Source organism: Manis pentadactyla, chromosome 10 (assembly GCF_030020395.1).
Source record: "Manis pentadactyla isolate mManPen7 chromosome 10, mManPen7.hap1, whole genome shotgun sequence".
Taxonomy (NCBI): Eukaryota; Metazoa; Chordata; class Mammalia; order Pholidota; family Manidae; genus Manis; species Manis pentadactyla.
This window is the reverse complement of record NC_080028.1, coordinates 14,159,928-14,180,467: the sequence shown is the minus strand read 5'-3', so window position 1 is coordinate 14,180,467 and position 20,540 is coordinate 14,159,928. Positions and strand designations below refer to the sequence as shown.

Here is a 20,540-nt window from a genome sequence, read left to right as displayed (position 1 = left end):
CTCAGGCAGTGCACACATGCACAGGCACGGGGTGTTTTCACTCAGGGCAATAAAAACTGCCAGCTTCTTCTGCTTCATTTGAACATTTATTTTTAAGCGTCAAATGGGAAAATGCCACTTTTAGAACACAGAAAAGAATGTTCATACCTTTCTTTTTGAACTCCAAATATTAACTGTTACTTTCTGTGGTCATTAATGGGCCACCTTTGTTGGAAATGCTGCATACAAGAAAAACTTCTGAAGCCCACATGGTATCGCATAAACCATTCTTCCTTTATTTCTCCTCACCTGCTCCCCTCGCACAATCCCAAAGGGTAATTGTCAAAAGCATCTAATAAAACTCAACATACTTATTTAAGATGCCCTGCAGCATTCTTGCATTGATTAATCAGTTTTGGGAGCCGACTGAGCTTTGAATTAGTTTCAAATGACACATCACTAGGCAAGCCCAGTTAGCGGGAGTCCACGCTCCCAATGCTGCCTGTCTCTGAAGATCTAACGCCTGCCTAAAGCCCGTTTCTCACCTGGAAGTGCCCTCCAGCGCTCACTGGTAACTTGCATCCTTAAGTCATCTGCACCTAGCAGTTGCTGGTCCAGGCTGAAGCTGTAAGTAATCTACGATTATTGCACTACAAGTCCTAACTTAGTTAACTTTCAAACACTTCCTTCAAAAACATTTAAGTTACTGAGTGCTCAGAGAAAAGACAGACTATGCTATTTCACATCATACATTTTTCAAAGCCTTTCTCCAGCTTTCCAAACATCAGCATCCAGAAGATACTCCAGTGGGGATTTCTACTGTAAGCTGAGGGATAAGTTTTAGGAAAGAATGATCTTAGGGTGGGTCTCTGAAAGCAATCTGGGAGAAAATCAGAAAACAGCAACACTATCCAAGGTTAATCAAGTACAAATACTAATTGTCCTAACTACAAAATATTAAGCACAAAATGTAAACAACATATTGCAACTTTATTAGATTTTTCTACTTTACTGGATGTTTGGACTCAACCAAAGTCTTAGTAGTCTATAACTTTAACATCTTTGAAGGGTCACAGTACATTGCATGACATCTGATTAGGTGGCACAAGACTAGTCAATCTGTCAAACAGAGCAACCGTTAACATCATAGCTGTGGTCACTGAAGGCTTTCACAGTCATATCACAAATGTAAAGATATTCAGTATCATGTGAAGGTTCTGTGTTGCAGTGCAAGGCATTCTTGAAGGAAACTTTGCCACACCAGGCCTAATTAATGACAGACACCAGCAGATGCCATTTTGCAGGTAAGTCTAAACTCTGCTTTATGTTAGAAAGGAAAAGGTAACAAGTTTACAAAAAGAAAAAGCATTTTCTCTTTTGGGCCCCTATCCTGACACGCTCACACACCTTCCTCCTTCATGTGTCCGGATATCCATTCATCTAATACCCTGCTATCGCTCTGTGGGCACTCTTCAAGTCAGAGTGGTATTTAGGGTTTTGCTCAGTTCAGGGTAAGAGTGTAGATGAGTGGATGAAAGGACAAACTGACAAAAGGATGGTGGGAATGAAACATTCCACAACTTTCTTACTTAACATTATTCATGACACCTCTCAGAATGTAATCAGACCTTGGTGTAAAGAAGTTTATTCTGGTGATGAAAGACTTGTATGACTGAGTAAGGCAGTTTCTTGACTTATCCTCAAACTGCAAACAGATTTTCCTAAACATCTGTGGGACAATCAGGGAGGAAGCACATACACCCCTTTCCAAATGGAGGCAATGTGACTCCTCCCAGAACTGCTGTGTTATGGCTCTGGCTCCGGAAAGCAGCAGCTGCCTTTCTGCTATTGTTATAGTCAGAGCCATACACTTTGGAACCTGCCAGGTCTCGAGTCTGATGTCTGAAGAGTGTTTCAGTCCACTTCTGCTCCGTGAGGGTCATTGGTGCCTGGGGGCCGAGGTCTATCCTTTGATAACAGCAATCGGTCTTAGTTTAATGGCCTTCTTGCTGATTCCAGCATCATGGCAGGTGTTCACTACATCGGTCACGTTCTTATAGGACTCAGGAGCCTACACCGGAGGAAGCAGACAGTGCAAAAGTCTACTTAAAATAGTATCTTTACAACATTGAACTTCACTTGTAATTAAAGAAATATATGTTAAAACAATACTGAGATGGGTTTTTTTGCCTTTCAAGTAAGCAAAGATTTAAAAAGATGATTTAGTGTTGGTAAGGGGATAGTAGGATAGTTTCCCCTTGTTTTATATTTTTTCTATATTTCTCAAAATTTCCCACAGAAAGTGTATTACTTGTATAACCAGGAGAAGGAATAAATGTAATTTGATAAAACATATATACCAATTCCTGACTGGAAGGAAAGGCACCAGATCACTCTGTTTGTAGTAATTTTCTCTGGATGGTAGAGTTATTGGCCACTTTGGTTTTCTTTACACATTTCTGCAGTTTCTCAAAATTTCTGGAATGAACATTACCTTCACAGTAAGGGAAAGCTGTTCAGTTATATGTATTTCTGACACTGTATGTATGTATGTACACATGTGCATGTATGTACAAACACACAATTTATTTCTGAGTTCCCAGCAAGACCTCCACCCTCTTTTCCACCCACACTTACTGTCCTGCCACGATTAGAACTACTCTCATCACACACACCCTTTATCCCTGTTCCTTTCAATACAGGAAGCTTCGGCCTCCAGGACTGATGCCCACGGGGCTCTTACACACACCTTTCTAGCCCATCTGCCGTTTCCTTCCAAGTGCTAACTTCCCGCTGTGGCCTCTGGAACTCCTTCCATGGAGTCCTGTGCAGAACCCCCTCCATCTTTCCTTGAATGTTCCCTTCACCTTGTTTTTGCTGGAACATGGATCCCCTAGGGATATTATTTCTGCCTCCAACTTTCTGTAGTAGTAGCCATTTTCTCTCCTAACCTGGGTCACGCCATTAGGCCCAGAAGTGGGATAGATGTCCTTGCTCTTTTCTTGGTTCTTTCCAGACCATAAGCCCTCCCAGTTTGGAATCCTGCACTCATGGGGCTATACCGCCTCCTACCACTTCTTGCAGTCATCTGCTAGAGTGTGAATCTCTCCTTAGCATTACTTGAAGTCTTCAGTTCCTGATTCACTGTCACTCTCTCCTGCTATAATTCTGAATGATTTCCATATCCAGGAAGACGATCCTTTCAGTACGCTGGCTACTTAGTTCCTTAATGTCTGTTCCTTCAGTGCTCACCTCAGCTGTTCATTCCCAGGGTCATACTAAGAACTTGTCATGACCAGCCGAGGTTTTCAGCTCACTCCTCATGCTCCATCTCCAATTATCCTTTAACCCCATGAGACCTACAATCCCTGTGCAACACCCTCAACAGCTTTGCTTCTCTTTTACTGTGCAGTATTTGCAACCCTGTGAAGGTAACTCAACATCTATTTCATGCACTTACTCACTGAATGTAGCTAAAAAATATCCTAGCACTGAATTCAGTTCCACTAGGCCTGTGGTGCTATCCCGGCAATCATCCAGCATTTCGCTAGACCAATCACTCTTTCCCTCTCTTGGATGATTACTCTAGACCTCCTACATCCGCATTCTCTGTTGCTGATCCTACTTCCTATTACGCTGAAAAAATAGAAACAACCAGAATTGAAACTCCATAAACTCTCTCACTGTATCTTCCCTGACTACCTGCATCTGTACCTTCTCTCCTTATAAAGGATGAATTATCTGAGCTCCTAGCAAAGACCAACGTCATCCACCTGTACACCAGATCCCATCTCCTCTCATGCTCAAGGACACTGTTTCAGTAATTGCCCCCCTTTTCTGCAATTCCTCTTCTAGATTCTTCTGATCAGCATGCAAACACATTAGCTCATGTTATTTTTCTGCTCAAAACTCCCCAATGTCTTCCCTTCACAGAGTGAGAGCAAAAGTCCTTCTGTAAAGGCACGAAGGACCTACATGACCTGGCGGCCCTGTCTCCCTGACGACCTCATCTCCCTTTTGCTTGCTCTTGTCACGTGGCCTCTGCTCTTTTCTTGAACATCCAAGCATAACCGCACCTCAGGTTGTCAGACCTGCTATTCTCTCTGCCTGGGAAGCTGAGCTCCTGGTGCCCACACAGCATGTTCCCTCACTCCATTCAGGTCTTCATTCAAACATCACCTCACTATACCCTATTTATTGCTGAATCTCCTTGTAACCTTCGCCCTCCTCTACCATTTTTACTTTGTTGTGCCTATTCTAACACATTATGCATTTTCCCATTTGGTAGGCTTCATGAGGCAGGGATTTACATTTGTTTTGCTCTCTGAAGTACCCCAGCACTATGACAGTGCCTAACTGCAGTGGCTGTTTAGTAGGTATCTGAATGAGTGGTTGAATGAGTGAATGAAAAAAAATCACATAAACATGCAAGTGTTGATAATGGCTATTTTTGGTTGGTGGAATTTTAGGTGTTTTTTTTGTTTCCTTAAACTTCTTAAACATGTTATTCTTAAAATTAGGAGAAAAATTAATACTCATTAAAAAATAAGACTTTATCATAGTCTTTGACTCAGTAATTCAATTTTTGGGATTTGACTCTAATTATTAAAACATCTGGAAGAAAGCTTCATGCATGAAAAAACACATCACAACTTAACTTATAGTAGCAAATATTTGGAAGCTAATTAAATGTCCAATATGCGCAGAAACTTACAGTACTTAGTTGGTAGAACATTCGGCAAAATTATTTTAAAATCATTAAAAAGTGACACAAACAATAATATAGTAATGTGCTAAACAATCTACAAAATGTTTATAAACTAAAATTGTAACCAGGTTGAAAAAAAAGCATTTAGAGAGAAAAATGGCAATGAGTATCCTAAAAAAGGATGTAACAGTTATGTCAGGGCACCGAGTTTCTGGGTGGCTATTCTCTTTTTCAACTTTTTAAAAAGAGCTATGATGCTTCTAATTTAAATGTGTACATACATATGATTTAAGCAAAATCTCTGTTTCCGTGTGAATCAAGCAAAATTGTTTCCCCAAACATTTCCCTCTGCATTTTCAAATTTAAACCTAAGTACACAGCTGTGTAAAAGAGGTTAAAATGAGTCAGCTCAAACTATTTTCAAAAAGTTTATTATGAAGACAAAGACTATACATGAAAGGTAAAAGTCATTCTTACAGCTTTGGCTCATAATTCATCTCTAAATAAAAGAGAAGACAGTGATAGACTGTAATATAGGTTACTTAAAAAAAATCATAAACATGTTCAAAACTGCTATCTCTGCACTGGCATAAATCATTAACAGTTTTATGCTGAATATTTATCAGAATTCCACTTACCTCTTCCATAACTAGTTTGGGTGAGGCAACACGGATCGCAATTCCCATGTCTGCCAATTTGTCTAAGACGTCCTGAAAATCTAAATTACGTCGAGATTTTGCTCGGGACAATGCACGGCCCTAGGATGGGAAAGAAATGAACTTCACTTTATATCTGATCTACAATTTATGTTCAATCCCAGCAATTGTTTAAACCATTAGGATTACTGCCTTTTCCTTGACTTCTTTTTAAATTAAAAAAGTGTTAAAAAACAATCTCTTTCTATTTTATCAACCTTATTAGGTGCCTTTTATTATAAGCCTTGTCATACCTTTTTGGAAAACAAATTTCCATCTATACAAAGCATTTATTAGTGTTTAAAGATTTAATTTTGTGTTTCTAATTACTATTAATATATTAATTTTTCATTGTAAACAGTATTTCTGTCATCACAAAAACTTTGCGCTCTTTGAAATTTTTCAACCTTAGCACTGTTGACATTCTGACCATGTGACTTTTTGTTGGGACTGTCCTGTACATTATAGGATTTTAGCAACATCCTTGGCTTTTACCCACCAGAATTTCCTTCTCCCACTATGGTGATAAAAATGCCCCTAAACACTGCTAATGTGCTTGTGGAAGATGTTATATTGGTTCTTATCACTGGGTTAAAATCAAGAGTTTGGAGGTGGTTGGAAATGAGAAAGGGTCAGAGAAAAAAGGAGGGTTAAAATATATTTGTGAGGGTTTGTCCTACAAGAAGGTGGTCTAGACAATTTCTGTTTTTTCACTCCATAGCTAAACACTCTGATGGCTTCGAACAGGGTTTGTAGGCCAAATCTGGCCTACTACCTGTTTTTGTAAATAAAGTTTTATTGGAATATAGTAATGCCCTTTTGTTTATGTACTGTCTATGGCTGCTTTTTCACTATAGCGGCATGATGGAATAGCTGCGACAGAGACCAAATGGCCCAAAAAGCCTAAAATATTTACTGTCTGTGTTTTACAGAAAAAGTTTACCAATGCTTAGCTAAGGAGAAGCAGAATGTTGAGATAGGTTTGCAGTGTACACAAGGGTTGATTTGCAAACAGGGTACATCCCCCAAGTCTTGAGTGGACCCACCTAGTAAGGAGCAAAGTATGGAAATGACTAGGTCTGGTGAGTCACTGGGATAAGCTATTATGTAAATTTGCATCAAAGCTTTATCAGTTTGCTGATGTGACAATTCTCAATTTGGATTTTGTGGACTTGCAGAGATGAGGAACAGTCCCTGGCCCCACAATGACCCTACTAAGGTAGATACTAGGTGATCTCAGTCAGTTCACTAGACTGTATATACATTATAGGAATAAATTCAGTTAGGAGACAAGACAGACACAAACCTCAACTTTGTTAATGATCAATCAGATACATTTACTTGTCAAAATGCACTCCAATGACTAAGAAGAGTCATTTCTAACTTTGCTTACCGCTCCATGACAGGTCGTTCCAAAGGTCTCAGTCATGCCCTGTTCAGTGCCAGTAAGAACGTAACTACAGGTTCCCATGGTGCCACCAATGAGCACTGGCTGTCCAGTGAGCTGAGGATGCACACAAATCAAACATGGTAAAATTTAAGAAAGCACGAGAGTTTCATGCCTGAGACTTACACTTCCTCTTGCACTGGAGGATTCTGGGAGAAACCTGGGCCTCTAAATGCACTGCTCTCACAACTACATGAAGACCTTATTTTGATTCTTTGAAATTGAGAAGGCAGGTTAGAGGAAAGGAGTGAAAATGTGAGGAACAGGAAGATAGGCTGAATGTTGAGAGCAAAGCAAAATTCAAACACATAGGGAAGAAGTATTACTAGTGAGAACCATTGGAGCTCCTGCCCTCTCCAGGCTTCGGTTCCTCATCGGTGAAATGGGAGTAGACTCAGGGGCTTTCTAACTATCACAGCCATACACTAAATGGATAAAAGGAATTAAACAGATTGATTTAATCTTAACCCTGTCCTCCAATCATCCACAGCCTTGAAAAACATCATCTTAGTTCAACTCAACGGAGTAAAACATTCTCCATGCAGCACTTTTTAGACAGCACACTGCAAGCATAGATGATGGGCTTCTGAGACAAGACATCATGGTTCTCATGGGTGAGACATGGTCTTTTCACAACGGCTGCTTTCCTGTTTAAATTCATCCATGTTTAGCACTACCTAATGCATGCCTCGACAGCTTAAAACCAGAAATGGCTTAGCACGTACTTGGTAATCGACGGCAATGAGGGGATGGTGAGGAGGGAAAGCTCGGGTGGACCCCTTCCTGTGTACTAGCAGCGTCCGCTCCTTCCCATCCACCACATGCTGTTCCACTTTGGCAATATTGTGAGAAACATCATAGATCACATGTAGGTCCAAGTCGTCAGGGGTTGTGTTGAAGACCTTGGCAAAAGCCTAAGAGAAAAAGCTCAGGTTAAAAGCAGCCAGCTCTTCAGAATTTACCTTATTGATTTCAGCTAGTCTGTTCCTGAAGGGAGTGAGGAACTTAAGAGTTCAAAAAAGGCAGTATTATTAATCTTCACAGAAAGGACACAAACTGTCCTTTAGACCACATAGTAAATTCCACTCCATAAATCCCAACTTTGGTTGAAAAGCTGCTTGGCAACCCTTGATCCCACCCTTAGATCTGCTTCTTACTGTGACTTAGCCCTCTCAATCTCAGTGAATGGCACTTTTGTCTTCCCTGCTGCTCAGGGCAAATTCTAGAATAATTCTGGCTTCTCTTCCTCCTTCATTCCCTTTGCCCGATACCCTGCTGATTTAGTTTAGAGACACCAAAAGCTTGGACCCTTGTCCAATATTTTGATTATTTGTTACACAAATTTCCAAAACCAAACCCTACAGGTCTGGTTTGACTGTACTATGTTTCAAAGCACTTAACTTCATCAGGAATTACTTGGGCCAGAAGAGCAACTTCAAATGTACCTGACGGGTTAAGAAAGTCATGGAAGACCGGTTGACCCAGGCGTAGTTCCCAGCTGCTGCCATTCCCTTCAGGTAGTCCTGACCCTCAGCGGAAGCGATTCGAGCACAAGCCAGCTGACGGTCATTGACTATAATCTTGTCTCTCTTCATGGCTTTTTCCATAGCTACCAGTGCATCTGAAACAAGAGAGCAACAAGTCCAAACCAGCCAGCTTTCCCTCTGTAATTCAGATTTTGCACAGAAAGGTAGGTACATTCAAGCCCATTCTATAAAAATCAAGTAAAATACAACTTTTCTTTCATAAGTTTTCTGAGTTCATCTACTTGCTTGGTCAGGATATATTTACTGAGAATCTTTTCTCAGAGCTTGTGACACAAGTTACATGGGCTACAAAGACATCTGCCCTCTAGGAACGTGTAAGGGGAATGAGATGGGTACATAAAGAGCAACAACACGGTCTCGGATATTCCTTCCCTGGCATGTGAAGGAATTAGAGAAGTAGTAAGATAAACTTCATTACCATTGTGATTTTTAAAGATAATTTTTAGTGACTTAATATACAAGAGCTGGAGACAAGTTGCGAGATCTTCTGCAGGAAATCAAATCCACAACAAAGAGTAGAGCAGTAGAAAGTTCATGCTCTATTGTCATGCTTCATATAGTTACTAGATTAAATATTCCAACAGGTCAGGTTGGCACTACTTATTAAATTCCTATAGGATGAAATGTACATACAAGGATGAACTAAAATATACCATTTAAAGTTTATGATTTCCATGTGTCTAGGTAACTTTTCATATATTCTTATATCCTTTCACATCTACAAATCTTCCAAAGTCACCTTCCCACTGTTTTGCCTACTGCTTTTATTCGTGCGTTTTTGATGTCCTTTGTACATGACTGTCCAAACTGCAACTGTTATGTGTCCACAAAGCCATCTCTAAAATTGTTTCCTAAATATGTGTCTCTCCTATAGTATTTTATCAATTACTACCTTCTGTCTTTACTGTTTCTTTTTAATGAATGTGACATCTCCTTCATAAGACAATCTGAGGGCAGAGTCCTGGCCTGCTTCACAACTCAATCAACCATCACACCTAATCTTGTAGCACAGGTATCTTAAACTTATTTCTATACATCATAAACTCTACAAGTTAGGTTCTTTCTTGCTTTTTTGGTCAGAGTAACTGTAAATCTCTAAGAGTAAACATAATAACCGGAGCCATTTTTTTTGAGTATGTACTAAGTGTCAGGCACTGCCTGAAGCACTTTACTTATATTATTTCATTTCATCTCCTATGATAACACCATAGGAAATAGTTATTATTCCTGTTTCTTTTTTACAGACAGGGAAGTTAGGCCTAGTGAAGTAAATTTAAATTTGTTCAAGGTCCCACAGCTAGTTAGGGGAACCTGCATAAAAATCCACAGAGTACATTCCAGAGTGTTCTCACTTAAATCTCTCTATGATTCCCCATGAATGTACATTTTAGCACCAAGCTAAAAAGTAGGTCCAGAATATACCTGTGGCTACTTGGTGGCCCAAGCCTCTGCTTCCACTGTGGATCATCACACACACCTGTCCCTTATGGTCGATGCCCATTTTCTTAGCAGCGTACTCATTGAAAATCTCGTCCACAACCTGGATTTCTGCATAGTGGTTGCCTGCTCCTAGGGTCCCCAACTGGAAATGTAAGAAGGTCTGATAAAATAGTTTCTATTCCATTAAAAAAAACCATCCATAGGCAAATAGGAAAAAGCAACCAACAACAAAAATAACCACACAAAGTGTTTTATGCAACAAAAACAAGAATATTTTCTAAGCCTTAGAAATGCTTCACTCATTTAAAATAATATTCCACACAAAAATAATGGAGAGCTGCCCCTGAAGTTTATTGTATCATCATCTGCTTGAGATGCATATACATTAAAAGATTTATAAACCAAAACAGGCCAGCAAGTGGCGCATAGGACATTTTAAACACCATGGAGAGAAAAATCAAATTTTGGGATGAACTTTGCTGTATGCTGACTCTTACAACAAGGTCCAAGTTCAAATGATTTTGAAACATCTGTGAGTTCAATGACACCTACCATTTATTCATCTTTAAAAGACTATACTCCACTAATGGATTTAGGGAACTAGAGGATGGCAGTATTGGAAGAGTGTTTAGAGACTGAAAGGTTGCCTAGTTTTAACTATCCCAATTTTTGGTGAGAAAACAAGACCCAGACAGGTGAAAAGAGACTTGCCAAAGGTCACAGAGAAGAATCAGTGGCAAAGCCATCACAATTAGCTGTAAATGCGAACAAACATCTGGTGTATTTTATTCTCAGACACCATGAGCTGATAGGGTATTGCTTTTCATCTTACATGCCAGAGAACTTTCAAGCTAAATCTGCAGACTGTCAAAGTATGCACATATCAATTTTGGCATACATTTTTCACCTTATTATCATTTTTTCTCCCATCCACTTCTAATTCATGATATTTTATTTTATTAACATCTGCAAAGCTCCTGTAAGATTTTGAAGAGAGTAAGAACAAAGCAAAAACAAACTAGTGTTCTTTTTGATATACTGTGAAAAAAACTGGCAATATATTTATTTGCAACATAGAAGTCAGATTTTTTACCCCTACAAAAACAAAATAAGGAAAAAAATGAACACTCCGCCCCTCCAAAGTGAGTGTTACCTGAGGAAGGCCTCTCTTTTTAGCCCTTGCGGAGACCTTGTTGGGGTCGGCTTGCAGCATCCGTCCATACTCCTCGCAGTGTTCCTTGTCTTCAGCCCAGGCATAGCCTTCTCTTAAGGACCAGTCCACACCCATCTCCAAGGCCTCCTCCAAGTCTCTGAGTGAGTAATAAGGTGCTGGTCAATTCACAGACAAAGCAAATCAAACCTAAGGATGACCACACCTCAAAAGACCAGAGGAAACACTACATTTTCTGACTATGGCCTGTGCAAAAGGCGTGCTAGACACAAAGTTTATACTTACAGTAACTTTAATTTTCTGAGGGAAGCAATTACATAAATAACTGCCATGTAAAATAATAAATGCCCTATTAGAGATGATTATAGTCCTTGACATTTATACATCCCGTTGTACTACTCAGATCTTATTTAGGTTAGAGTTTCCTCTCTGATCCTGACTTCTATGAGATGGTAATTAAGGAACCATAGAAAATTTATAGCCATAATCAGATTTTCATTATCTACCACTAACTTTACCATTACTAACAATTTAAGAAAAATTATAGTCAGATGATAAATAAAACTATCTAAATATTCTCAGCAACTCAGGTTAAATTTTAAGGTCGATTCCCATCTCCTCAGAAGTACTATGTGGTTTTATTACACCTTCATTTAGAAGCTGAAGAGCACATACATTAAACCCCTAGAAGAAAAACTTTGCTTTTTTTTGTCTAAGCCCTCTTCCAAACACTACCATGGGAGATTACAATGTTCAGTGTTCTCTCCCCTCTACAGCTCTCTTTAAACATTATTTATTAGAACAAAATTTCTATCTAAAATACTTATAAAGGTGCTTAGAATTTATTTCTACATTCCAGGTATGCATTTCAATGTGGGCTGCATGTCAGGGACAACATGAAACCACAGGATAAATCTTACAAGTGTATCAATTTTACTTCAATTTTTCTTTTTCCTTTTTTGGGGGAGGGGCACTGCATAGGTAGGTAACAGGTAACGGCTAAAGATATTTTAATATTAATGTACGTACATATATTTAAATAGAATGCAAAATTCACGTGACTTAAAGATAGAAGATGTTAAAGAAACATACTTGTTCGGTACACCCTTTTGGAAAGTTTAAGGTGTATAGCTTCACGAGCTATGACACAGTACTGTCAATGGCCATCTAAAAGACAGTTACATTTTTTAATTCTCTACTTTAGAAACATAAAACATCTTAACTGAGAACACATTCATGCTATCATTCAAAAAGAAAGGTTATAGATTAATTCACTGACAAAAGGTTTACTGACAACAGGGTAAGGGGTTCAAATTGGTCTCTGAAGCCAAAAGATCTTTGGCTGAATCCTGACTTTACTAACTAGCTTATTTACTAACATCTCTCTAAACTTAAGTTTCCTTTCTTTTATATTAGGGATAACATCAGGGTTATCATCTAGATGATTTGATACATGTAAACTATAGGTAGGGCCTTGCATATAAGAAGTACTCAGTAAATGACACTAAACATTATTCTATTATAAATTCTACTATAAATAAAGGGCTGTTATAATGATTAGTTGACTATGTTTCTAGTAAATGGGCTGGACCTCATGTTTAAAAACTCAATTCATCACTACTTCTTGAAAAGTGACTGAAAAGTCCACCTTGTAAGTGTCCGACACTGAAAATGAAGGAGAGGCTCATGCGGTTATTCTCTCTCTCGATTTACTGGAAACTTGTGCTCTTACTTGGCATTCATTGGGATGACGCCTTTTGATCCGACCCCCACAGGAATGTGATCAAACATGGCTTGGGCAAGTTGCTCCTTCACGGGCTGGACATCACTTTCATCTAAATTGGTTCTTAGCAAACGGACACCACAGTTGATGTCAAATCCAACACCACCTACAAAACAGAGTTAAATATTAGCAAACCAGGTAGTTGGGCATGGTTACCTGTGCTTCCCACAGTTAACATAGGGTTTACAAGAGAGCCATTCTTTTAAAGACAACTGCTTTAAAGCAACCAACCAAGTGGTTCTCTGTAGTGAAAGTCTGATGACACCAAAACAACTCACAGTAACATACATGCTAAAGGTACTTTGTGGGCGAGGGGGGAGGTAATGAGCAATGAGTAATGAACTAGGGATTAAAATGAGAATTACATGGTTTTATTTTTTCTCATTCTTACTGAGGGTACATGCATTCTGTTAGTTTTTTTGAGGAAACAACTTTTGGCTTTATTGATCCTATTATGTATTATTTCATTAATTTTACTCTGAATGATTTCCATCTTTGTCTTTTTTTGGGTTTAATTTGCTGTTCTTTCTCTAACATTTTTGGGGCAGATGCTTAGATCATTGATATTTCAGCCTTTCTTCTTTTCTAATTTGTATATTTAAGGTTATATATTTTATCCAAGTATGGTGTTAACAGTAACCTACAGTTTTTAGACCTCTGTATTTTTTATTAATGTTAGTTAAAAATTGTTTTGTAGTGTCCATTTTTTTTTGACCCTTGGGTTAAATGCACACTGCTTAATTTATAAATATGTGGAGTTTTTTCCTACTTTTTGTTGTTGTTAACGATTTCTAACTCAATTCCACTGTGGTAGGACAATGCTCTCTATACCAGTGGTTTCTAAATGTGGTCTAGAGAGCCTTTCAGGATTATAAGACTAACTGTACACCAGTGCTAAGACATTAGTAGCCTTTTAAATGTATTTTCTCAAGTGCACAGTAAAGTTTTCCAGTGGCTACATGACATGTGATAATGCATTTGCTCTGATGGATAATGAAACATGTACTTGCGCATTATTATTTTAAACATTTCTCAATTTTAATTCTAGTAAGGTAAAGATTGATAAAAGCTTTTGAGATCAACCCTCAATAATTTTTAAGAATGTAAAGGGGTCTTGAGTCCAGAGAGTCTGAGAACTGCTGCTCTATGATTTCAGTGCTTTGAAATTTGAGACCTGCTTTATGGCTCAGTACATGGTCAATTTTGACAAACATCCTGTGGATACTCGAAAAAAAAAAAGTATTCTATGGTTTTTGGATGCGCTGTAATGTGCATGCACACAGAATCACACACGTACAACAGAGGACAGACAAGGTGTCAAGTTTGTTAACTGGATTGTTCAAATTGGCTTTATCTTTACTGATTGAAATCTGCCATTACCTCAAGGGAAAAACAGTGCTAAATGTTAGGCTCATGTATTTGCATTTTTCCTCTGGATTTTAGCCTCACAAGTTCTTACTGCCTTAATAGCTTTCCTGTATTTTCAAACAGATGTGTCTTGGTTTTGTTTTGTCTTAAATTTTTTATCCAGCCTTTCTTATTATTCTTGGCAGAAGACTGGTTTGAAACAACCTTTTCCACCATTGCTAGAGGCAGAAGCCTCAAGATAAAATTTAAATTTTCATCTTTTATTTTTTTCAGACTCTGAAAAAGATACTATCTCTGGTGTGAAATATTTTTAGTGAAAGTGCACTGAAGTCATGTAAATTAGGTTGTGTAATTACTTAGAACAGTGCTATTACCAAGCACCTAGGAGGTACTTGGTGTTTGCTCTTACCATAATCATTATTTACTTCTGGCTGTACACATCTTTTCTGCTGTATAATTTTCAATAAGTCTGTTTTACTTGACATTTAATAATCTCTGAGTGTCCAAAATTAATTTGCTCAGTAAATGAGAGGAAAAGAAATGACAGAATACGATGAGACTGAGAGATGCACACACACAAAAAGCCATGCTCTATTTCAGAAAGGCGATGATTCACACCTTCCAGCTGAGGTGCACAGTGACCTTACCTGGGGATACCACTGCTTCCGGGTCACTCATATCAAAGGCTGCCATGTTCCCAATAGCAAATCCATAACCTGAGTGGACATCGGGAAGCCCAATGGATCGCTGAAAGAGAGTACGAAAATGAAATACAGCTTTCTCAACCTGGCACTCTGGTTGCCTGACAGACCTGATACTAATTCTCAAACAGGCTGTGGGCTATAGCCTTCTCCAGTTCAAGATCCTGTTTTCATGAAATCTTCTCTATTGGTGTGGTGGAAATTAGGTATAAAAATTCTTAATTATATAGCTAAATATAGCAGGAAAAAACCTTTTTTTAGCTTAACCATTAAATAAGGAAACCGAAAATAGAAAAGCCTCAGTATAACAAAATATATAGGACCATCTACCAATTTTAATGTATTATTACATTTTAAAGATGATCTTTAGACAATGACATGTGGTTGTGTCAGGTTGAGAGAAAAGAAATAGCCAATTTATACAGGTCCTTAGCGTTTAAGCAATCACAAGCAAATGTGGTTCAGCTGATGGTATAAACGACTGGGGCCTAGAAAAGGATCCTGACCCAGCAAGAATGCAGGTAAAACAGGATAAGGATAAAAACTAGACAATTTTGATTTTCTTAAATGTACAAGCCATGTCTTGTACATTGGGTCATCCCCAATGCCCAGCACAGTAGCTGGCATAAAGACCTCAAAAAATATCTGTTGGGTAGATTTATTTTGACCCTTTCCTTTAAAGGTAGAATCTCAATGTTAGACTGTGGTGAGGGCCCCATTTGTACCATCCAGTTCTATCCCTGTGACAGCCATCACCCTCCTTTTCCAATCGTGCCCAAAATTTTTTATGTAAAAAATTACACTGTCCTTTCTCCTATCTCTCAGTACTAAGCCTTAAACTTCTTCCATTCTTTCTCCAAACATCCTCTTGAATGGGCCCACAGTGAAACTTCCAATGGTGGGACACTGACATAGGAATAATAACATACTATAACAAAGAAACAAGAAAACAAAAATGGCTTCAACGGTTCTCAAACACTTAGAGATTCAAGCCAAAGGTGAAAAGAAACTGAAATGTTATCCAGACTCAGTTCTTTGTGGCAATTTCTAGATGTTTGAAGGTCACTGTCTAAATGACATCACTATTAGTCAGGCATGATCATTTATCCAATCAACAAACTGTTAGACTAAGGAAATATAAATGATTAATGCCCCAACACTGACTCACATGAACAATCCCAGGCAGGGCTGCCACATTGCCAATCTGTTTCATGGCTGGCAGGAAGCCACCAACTCCTGAAGACAAAAATTCATTATCAGAAAAGAAGACACTTTTGATCTCTGGCATGAAGTATATTCCTGTATTTTCAGATTGCATTACATGAAGGGGAAGCAGTTAGGACCACCAAAACAAGAAAGGATAAAGGATGTCTGAGATGGAAATGGGAAAGGAACTCCTTCAAGAAGGTAGATCATGTACAGGAGGGTGATGAGGGCAACCAGCCTTGCAAATACTGCACTGAGCGGTGCAAAACGTAACTGTTAAAACATTATGTTGTCAATATAAAAGGAAATATTCTTTTGTTCATATTATTTGTCAAAAAAATCAGCACTGGTTTTATTTTAAGTGACAAAAAAGGGCAATATGGGAGAGCTTGGAAAGCACTGGACTGAGTGAGAGTCAGAGATGAGATGGAGTTCTAGGCTCAGCTGTGCCTTGGTTGCCGTGTCATTTTAGACAAGTCAGGACACTTTAGCAGGGAGAAGGGTGGGACTTAGTTTGCTGAGGTAAAAAAATAAAAGGGTTAAAACTAGATTTCTATTCTACCATCACCATTATATTATATTGCATTATATAATATCATTATCATATATTATAGCTTTATACATTCATCTCTAAACACTGCAGTTGTGCAAAGACAAGTGTAATAAACTTTTATAGAGATAACTGAAGGACAGTGAGGCTAGTCAGGGTGCTGGTTAAGAACACTCCTGGATCTGAGTTCTGGCTCTGTCACTGAGAGGCTGTGAAACCTTGCACAAATTACTTCAGCTCAGAGTCTTTACTTACACATCTGTAAAACGGAGATAGTATCTTCCTGCTAGAGATTCTCTAAGAATTACATGAGATAATTTATGTAAAGCACCTAGTGAGGTGCCTGGCACAGTAAGTGCGCAAGAGGTGGTAGCTCTTACTATTACTGTCCAAGGTTAGCTGCAAAACCAACCAAGTTCGCCTCACTCCAAATGGTTTCTATGAGGTCAGGGGGCTAACAATGTGGTCACAAATAAGTACAGTTTTTTGGTCACGTTTCAAATCTTGATCATTCCTTGTATTTTTAAGTCGTAATTAGTTGAGTTAGCACTTTTTAGGCTACAGGGAAGACACGACTTGTACTGTCACATCTACAATGCTAACGTACTTACCACCACCTCGACAGGCATTCCTTAACTCCTCAAACATTAGTTTTTCCAGAGCATCATTCACATAGAAAACTCCTTCAACCTGACACCAAAGGAAAGGAAAAACTATGTCTGAGCACATGTACATGATATGTAGGCACTGGATAGAATACCAACACTGTAATGCAGGATTTACTTTGCTTTGCTCTTCACGAAACACTTTTATATTGCCTTAAACAAGCAGAAAATTCCCATCAAAGATGATAAAATGTTCCCACCTTCAATTTTATCTTAAAAACATATTTTGCAATGTTAACAAACTGTTTTGTTTATTCTCCTCTCAATGCTACACTTAAGAATTTAACAGGTAAAATTTTTCTTTTGTGTGTGTATGAAAAAGAAGTCTTCCAACTATGCTCTCAGTAAGGCCAATGGTCTCATTACTCCTGTGCTTTAAAAATATCAGTGGGTTTTGAAAAGGCAGATGAATCAAAACTCAAGATTCTATAACATAAAAATGCAGTCATCTGACCTTAGTGTATTTTTTTCTGTGCCTAAGACAACAGCATGTTACACTTTATTGTGTCCTGTGCTGATTTACAAATCGAGGCTTAGGTAAATAGTAAAAGAATTTTAACCTGCAGCTCTATAGCTGTGTGTTTAGTTCTATAAACTACATAATTTTAAGAGGATAAAGAAGCTTGACAATAGAGGTATTGGAAGATACAATTATGTAACACCAAAGACCCAAACAATTTTATCAGAGATCAAATATTATGAAAGAGCTGCCCAGAAACGAAGGACCATGAATTTAACACTTAATAATCTGGACAAGTTAAATTTATTTCTTTTACCAGAAAGATGACTATCTCAGCATGAATAATAATGTACAAGTTGATGGAAAATGTCTTCAGTATAATTTTCTAAGGGCCACGTTTATTAATTCACTGGACATTTACTGAGGGCTTAGTAAGCACCAGGCCGTGCACTGGGCACAAGAGGAGATACAAAGAATATGCAAGATCTTGCTTTTGAGGAGTTTCCTGTCTAGGATGCAACCCGGACTAGAAAATTAAGAGTGTAATGAGGCAAGTGTATGACAGAAGTACTGAGTGGTATGGAAGAACCTGATGAACAAGTGGCTCAACCGTGGTAGGCAGCCAGGGGGAGGCTTCAGTTTGCTCACTTTTTGTGATAGTTTATTCACGGCTTGAGCTAGTTCTTAAAGACAGAGACATCACTAGAGCAGCAACAAATGGAGAAGCTGAACACAAAGATGGCATAAAGATGGGAGGGGAGTGTTTTTAGGGAACAAAGAAGAATTTTTAGTGCAGCACGTTGGTCTCAGGAGAGGAACAGAGACTAAGAGAGATATGATCATTATCAGTGTGAAATTCACTACTCTCATGAGAATGAGAAAACAATTCAAGCTCAGCACAAAGGTAAGTAACTTTCAAAGAGCAATATATTAAGATTTCAACTCTTCATTCCCAAGGGAGAGGTGGTAGTAAAATGTTGTACAAGTAGTTAAACTAGAACTGCCTAGCAAAACGGGACTTGCTCTTAGGCAGAACTGGCAGCAGTCTAAGCATCAAAAGTTAAGCTAGAATTGCTGCCAGACGATAGTATGTGTTACAATCTTCTTATAATCATCATGTTATGAATTTATTTTCTACTCCTGCATTCAGGAAACCAGAGTCAACAAACAAACTGGTGAAACAGAAAACAGAGCAAAAAGGAGTCAGAACCGTGGGCTTTTTGTGCCCTCCATGTCTAGCTAAGTGCTTTGCTCACAGAGGACACTAAGTTTTGATACTAAGAAAAAGGGTGGAGTGGCTCTCAGGAATGTTTACCACGACACAGGATCAAAAACCTTCAATACACTGACAGGGAACCTTAGGGATTTCAAAAGCCACTTAAAACATACGCATCAAAGCCTCACAAATGCCTTCTTTCTTCATTTTAATGGAAAATAGTAATAATGAACACAAAGGGCAAAGAAGCCTGAGATACAGCAAGCCCAGGTTTTCAAACTCTCTGGTATTGGGCTCCCAAGTCTCCATCGGGAATACATCATCCTGTCAGAGGAAAAAGAAGTGAACTGGACATCAAGCCCTGCTGAGCTTCTTACTAAGTGGGCAGAGGAAGCTGGGTCCCGGCCTGTTCCTCACGATCCTTCTGTGAAGTATTAAAAAACAAACAACCCTGCCCTGTGAACTTTCTCTAAACAAAAGCGTTTTATTCAAAACCAACATGGAGCAGTCAACGCTAAAAACCTGGTTCAGCAAACACAGGTCTGCCAACGTCACATAATGACTAGCATGACGCAGAGGAACCGAATTCGTCTCCGGAACTTTACCCCGTACTGGCTGTGCCGCTTTGCTGTAAACCACCCCCAAAATCTCTTGAGTTCAGGAACGTAACACATCTGACGGAGCGTTTACAAGACATATGTACGGACACGCTCTGCAAACGTCAGCTTTGGATTGGATTCCCTAGACTCACTCGGCCCGGACAGTCCTCCCGGTTTGCGGAATCTCTTCCGTAGGGAGGCGGGGCCGGTACGCGGCGGGCCGCCCGGGGTCGGCGGCGTGAGGGGCGGGCCGGCCGGGAGGCGCCGCGGGGTCCCGCCGCGAAGACTCCTCTCCCGCCTCACCTGCATGTTGGGCACGAAGCCCTTCTTGATTCTCCAGCAGTTTTTATTGATCTTTTCCAAGAACTGAAGTTCATCATTATAGCTGCGACTCATGGCGGCGACAACGGCGGAGAAAACTCGCGGATCGGCTTTGAGGAGCGGCTGCCGCGCTGTCCCACTGACTGGAGCGCCACCGTCCGCAACTCAGCGCGCAGGCGCGGTCGCGTGCGCGGTAGGTTTGGGGGACGGCAAGCGACGAGGCTCGAAACGCTCACCGTTCTCTTTTCTCTCGTTGAGTTAGACTGCCCTCCAGTGTTTACCTTTTGGGATATTTACTGGTTATTCTCTTCCAGGCTAAAGCTAAGCTAAAGCCAGTAGTTTTTAGTATGATCTAGTTATCCTTGGTTTTGGAAGTGCTTTTAAGCACTGGAAAACGCACTGAATCTGGATCGGGTCCAACTGCTCTAATGAATACATGTGCCTGGAGTTTTACATCCCCAGCAGTGAGGGGAAAAAGATGGTTGGAACTGAGAAAGAGAAATATGTTTAAATAAATACCACAACAGAAAATATGTAATGTTTCAGAATGAACTGTGGATACACGTTAGATAGCCTCTGTCACAACAGAGCATTCAAAAGAATGAAACTTAACAGTTTATCATTTATTCCAACACTGATAGGGGCAACTATTATGGCCAGATGTGCTCTACAAAGATGAGTAAG

The 20,540-nt window shown here is 39.3% G+C and overlaps 1 protein-coding gene across 1 annotated transcript; it reads right to left on the bottom strand.

The window, feature by feature from the left end:
• Positions 1 to 254: 254 nt before the first annotated feature.
• RTCB (RNA 2',3'-cyclic phosphate and 5'-OH ligase) lies at positions 255 to 20,043 on the bottom strand. The gene is made up of 12 exons (XM_036902841.2): positions 19,839 to 20,043; positions 17,207 to 17,285; positions 16,008 to 16,075; positions 14,786 to 14,885; positions 12,720 to 12,876; positions 10,970 to 11,126; positions 9,799 to 9,958; positions 8,275 to 8,450; positions 7,555 to 7,743; positions 6,776 to 6,886; positions 5,326 to 5,445; positions 255 to 2,050 (listed from the first exon to the last, which is right to left on the bottom strand). The coding sequence occupies exons 1-12, from the start codon at positions 19,929 to 19,931 to the stop codon at positions 1,943 to 1,945; spliced, it is 1,518 nt and encodes a 505-aa protein (XP_036758736.1). The 5' UTR covers positions 19,932 to 20,043; the 3' UTR covers positions 255 to 1,942.
• Positions 20,044 to 20,540: the final 497 nt, after the last annotated feature.

Excerpts from the sequence above, each read along its gene's own strand:
- RTCB (XM_036902841.2), bottom strand. The coding sequence starts at position 19,931 with ATGAGTCGCAGCTATAATGATGAACTTCAGTTCTTGGAAAAGATCAAT. Across the intron at positions 16,076-17,206 it reads GAATGCCTGTCGAGGTGGTG|GAGTTGGTGGCTTCCTGCCA; the intron begins GTAAGTACGTTA and ends TTTTGTCTTCAG. Across the intron at positions 14,886-16,007 it reads CCCTGCCTGGGATTGTTCAT|CGATCCATTGGGCTTCCCGA; the intron begins GTGAGTCAGTGT and ends ACTCTCTTTCAG.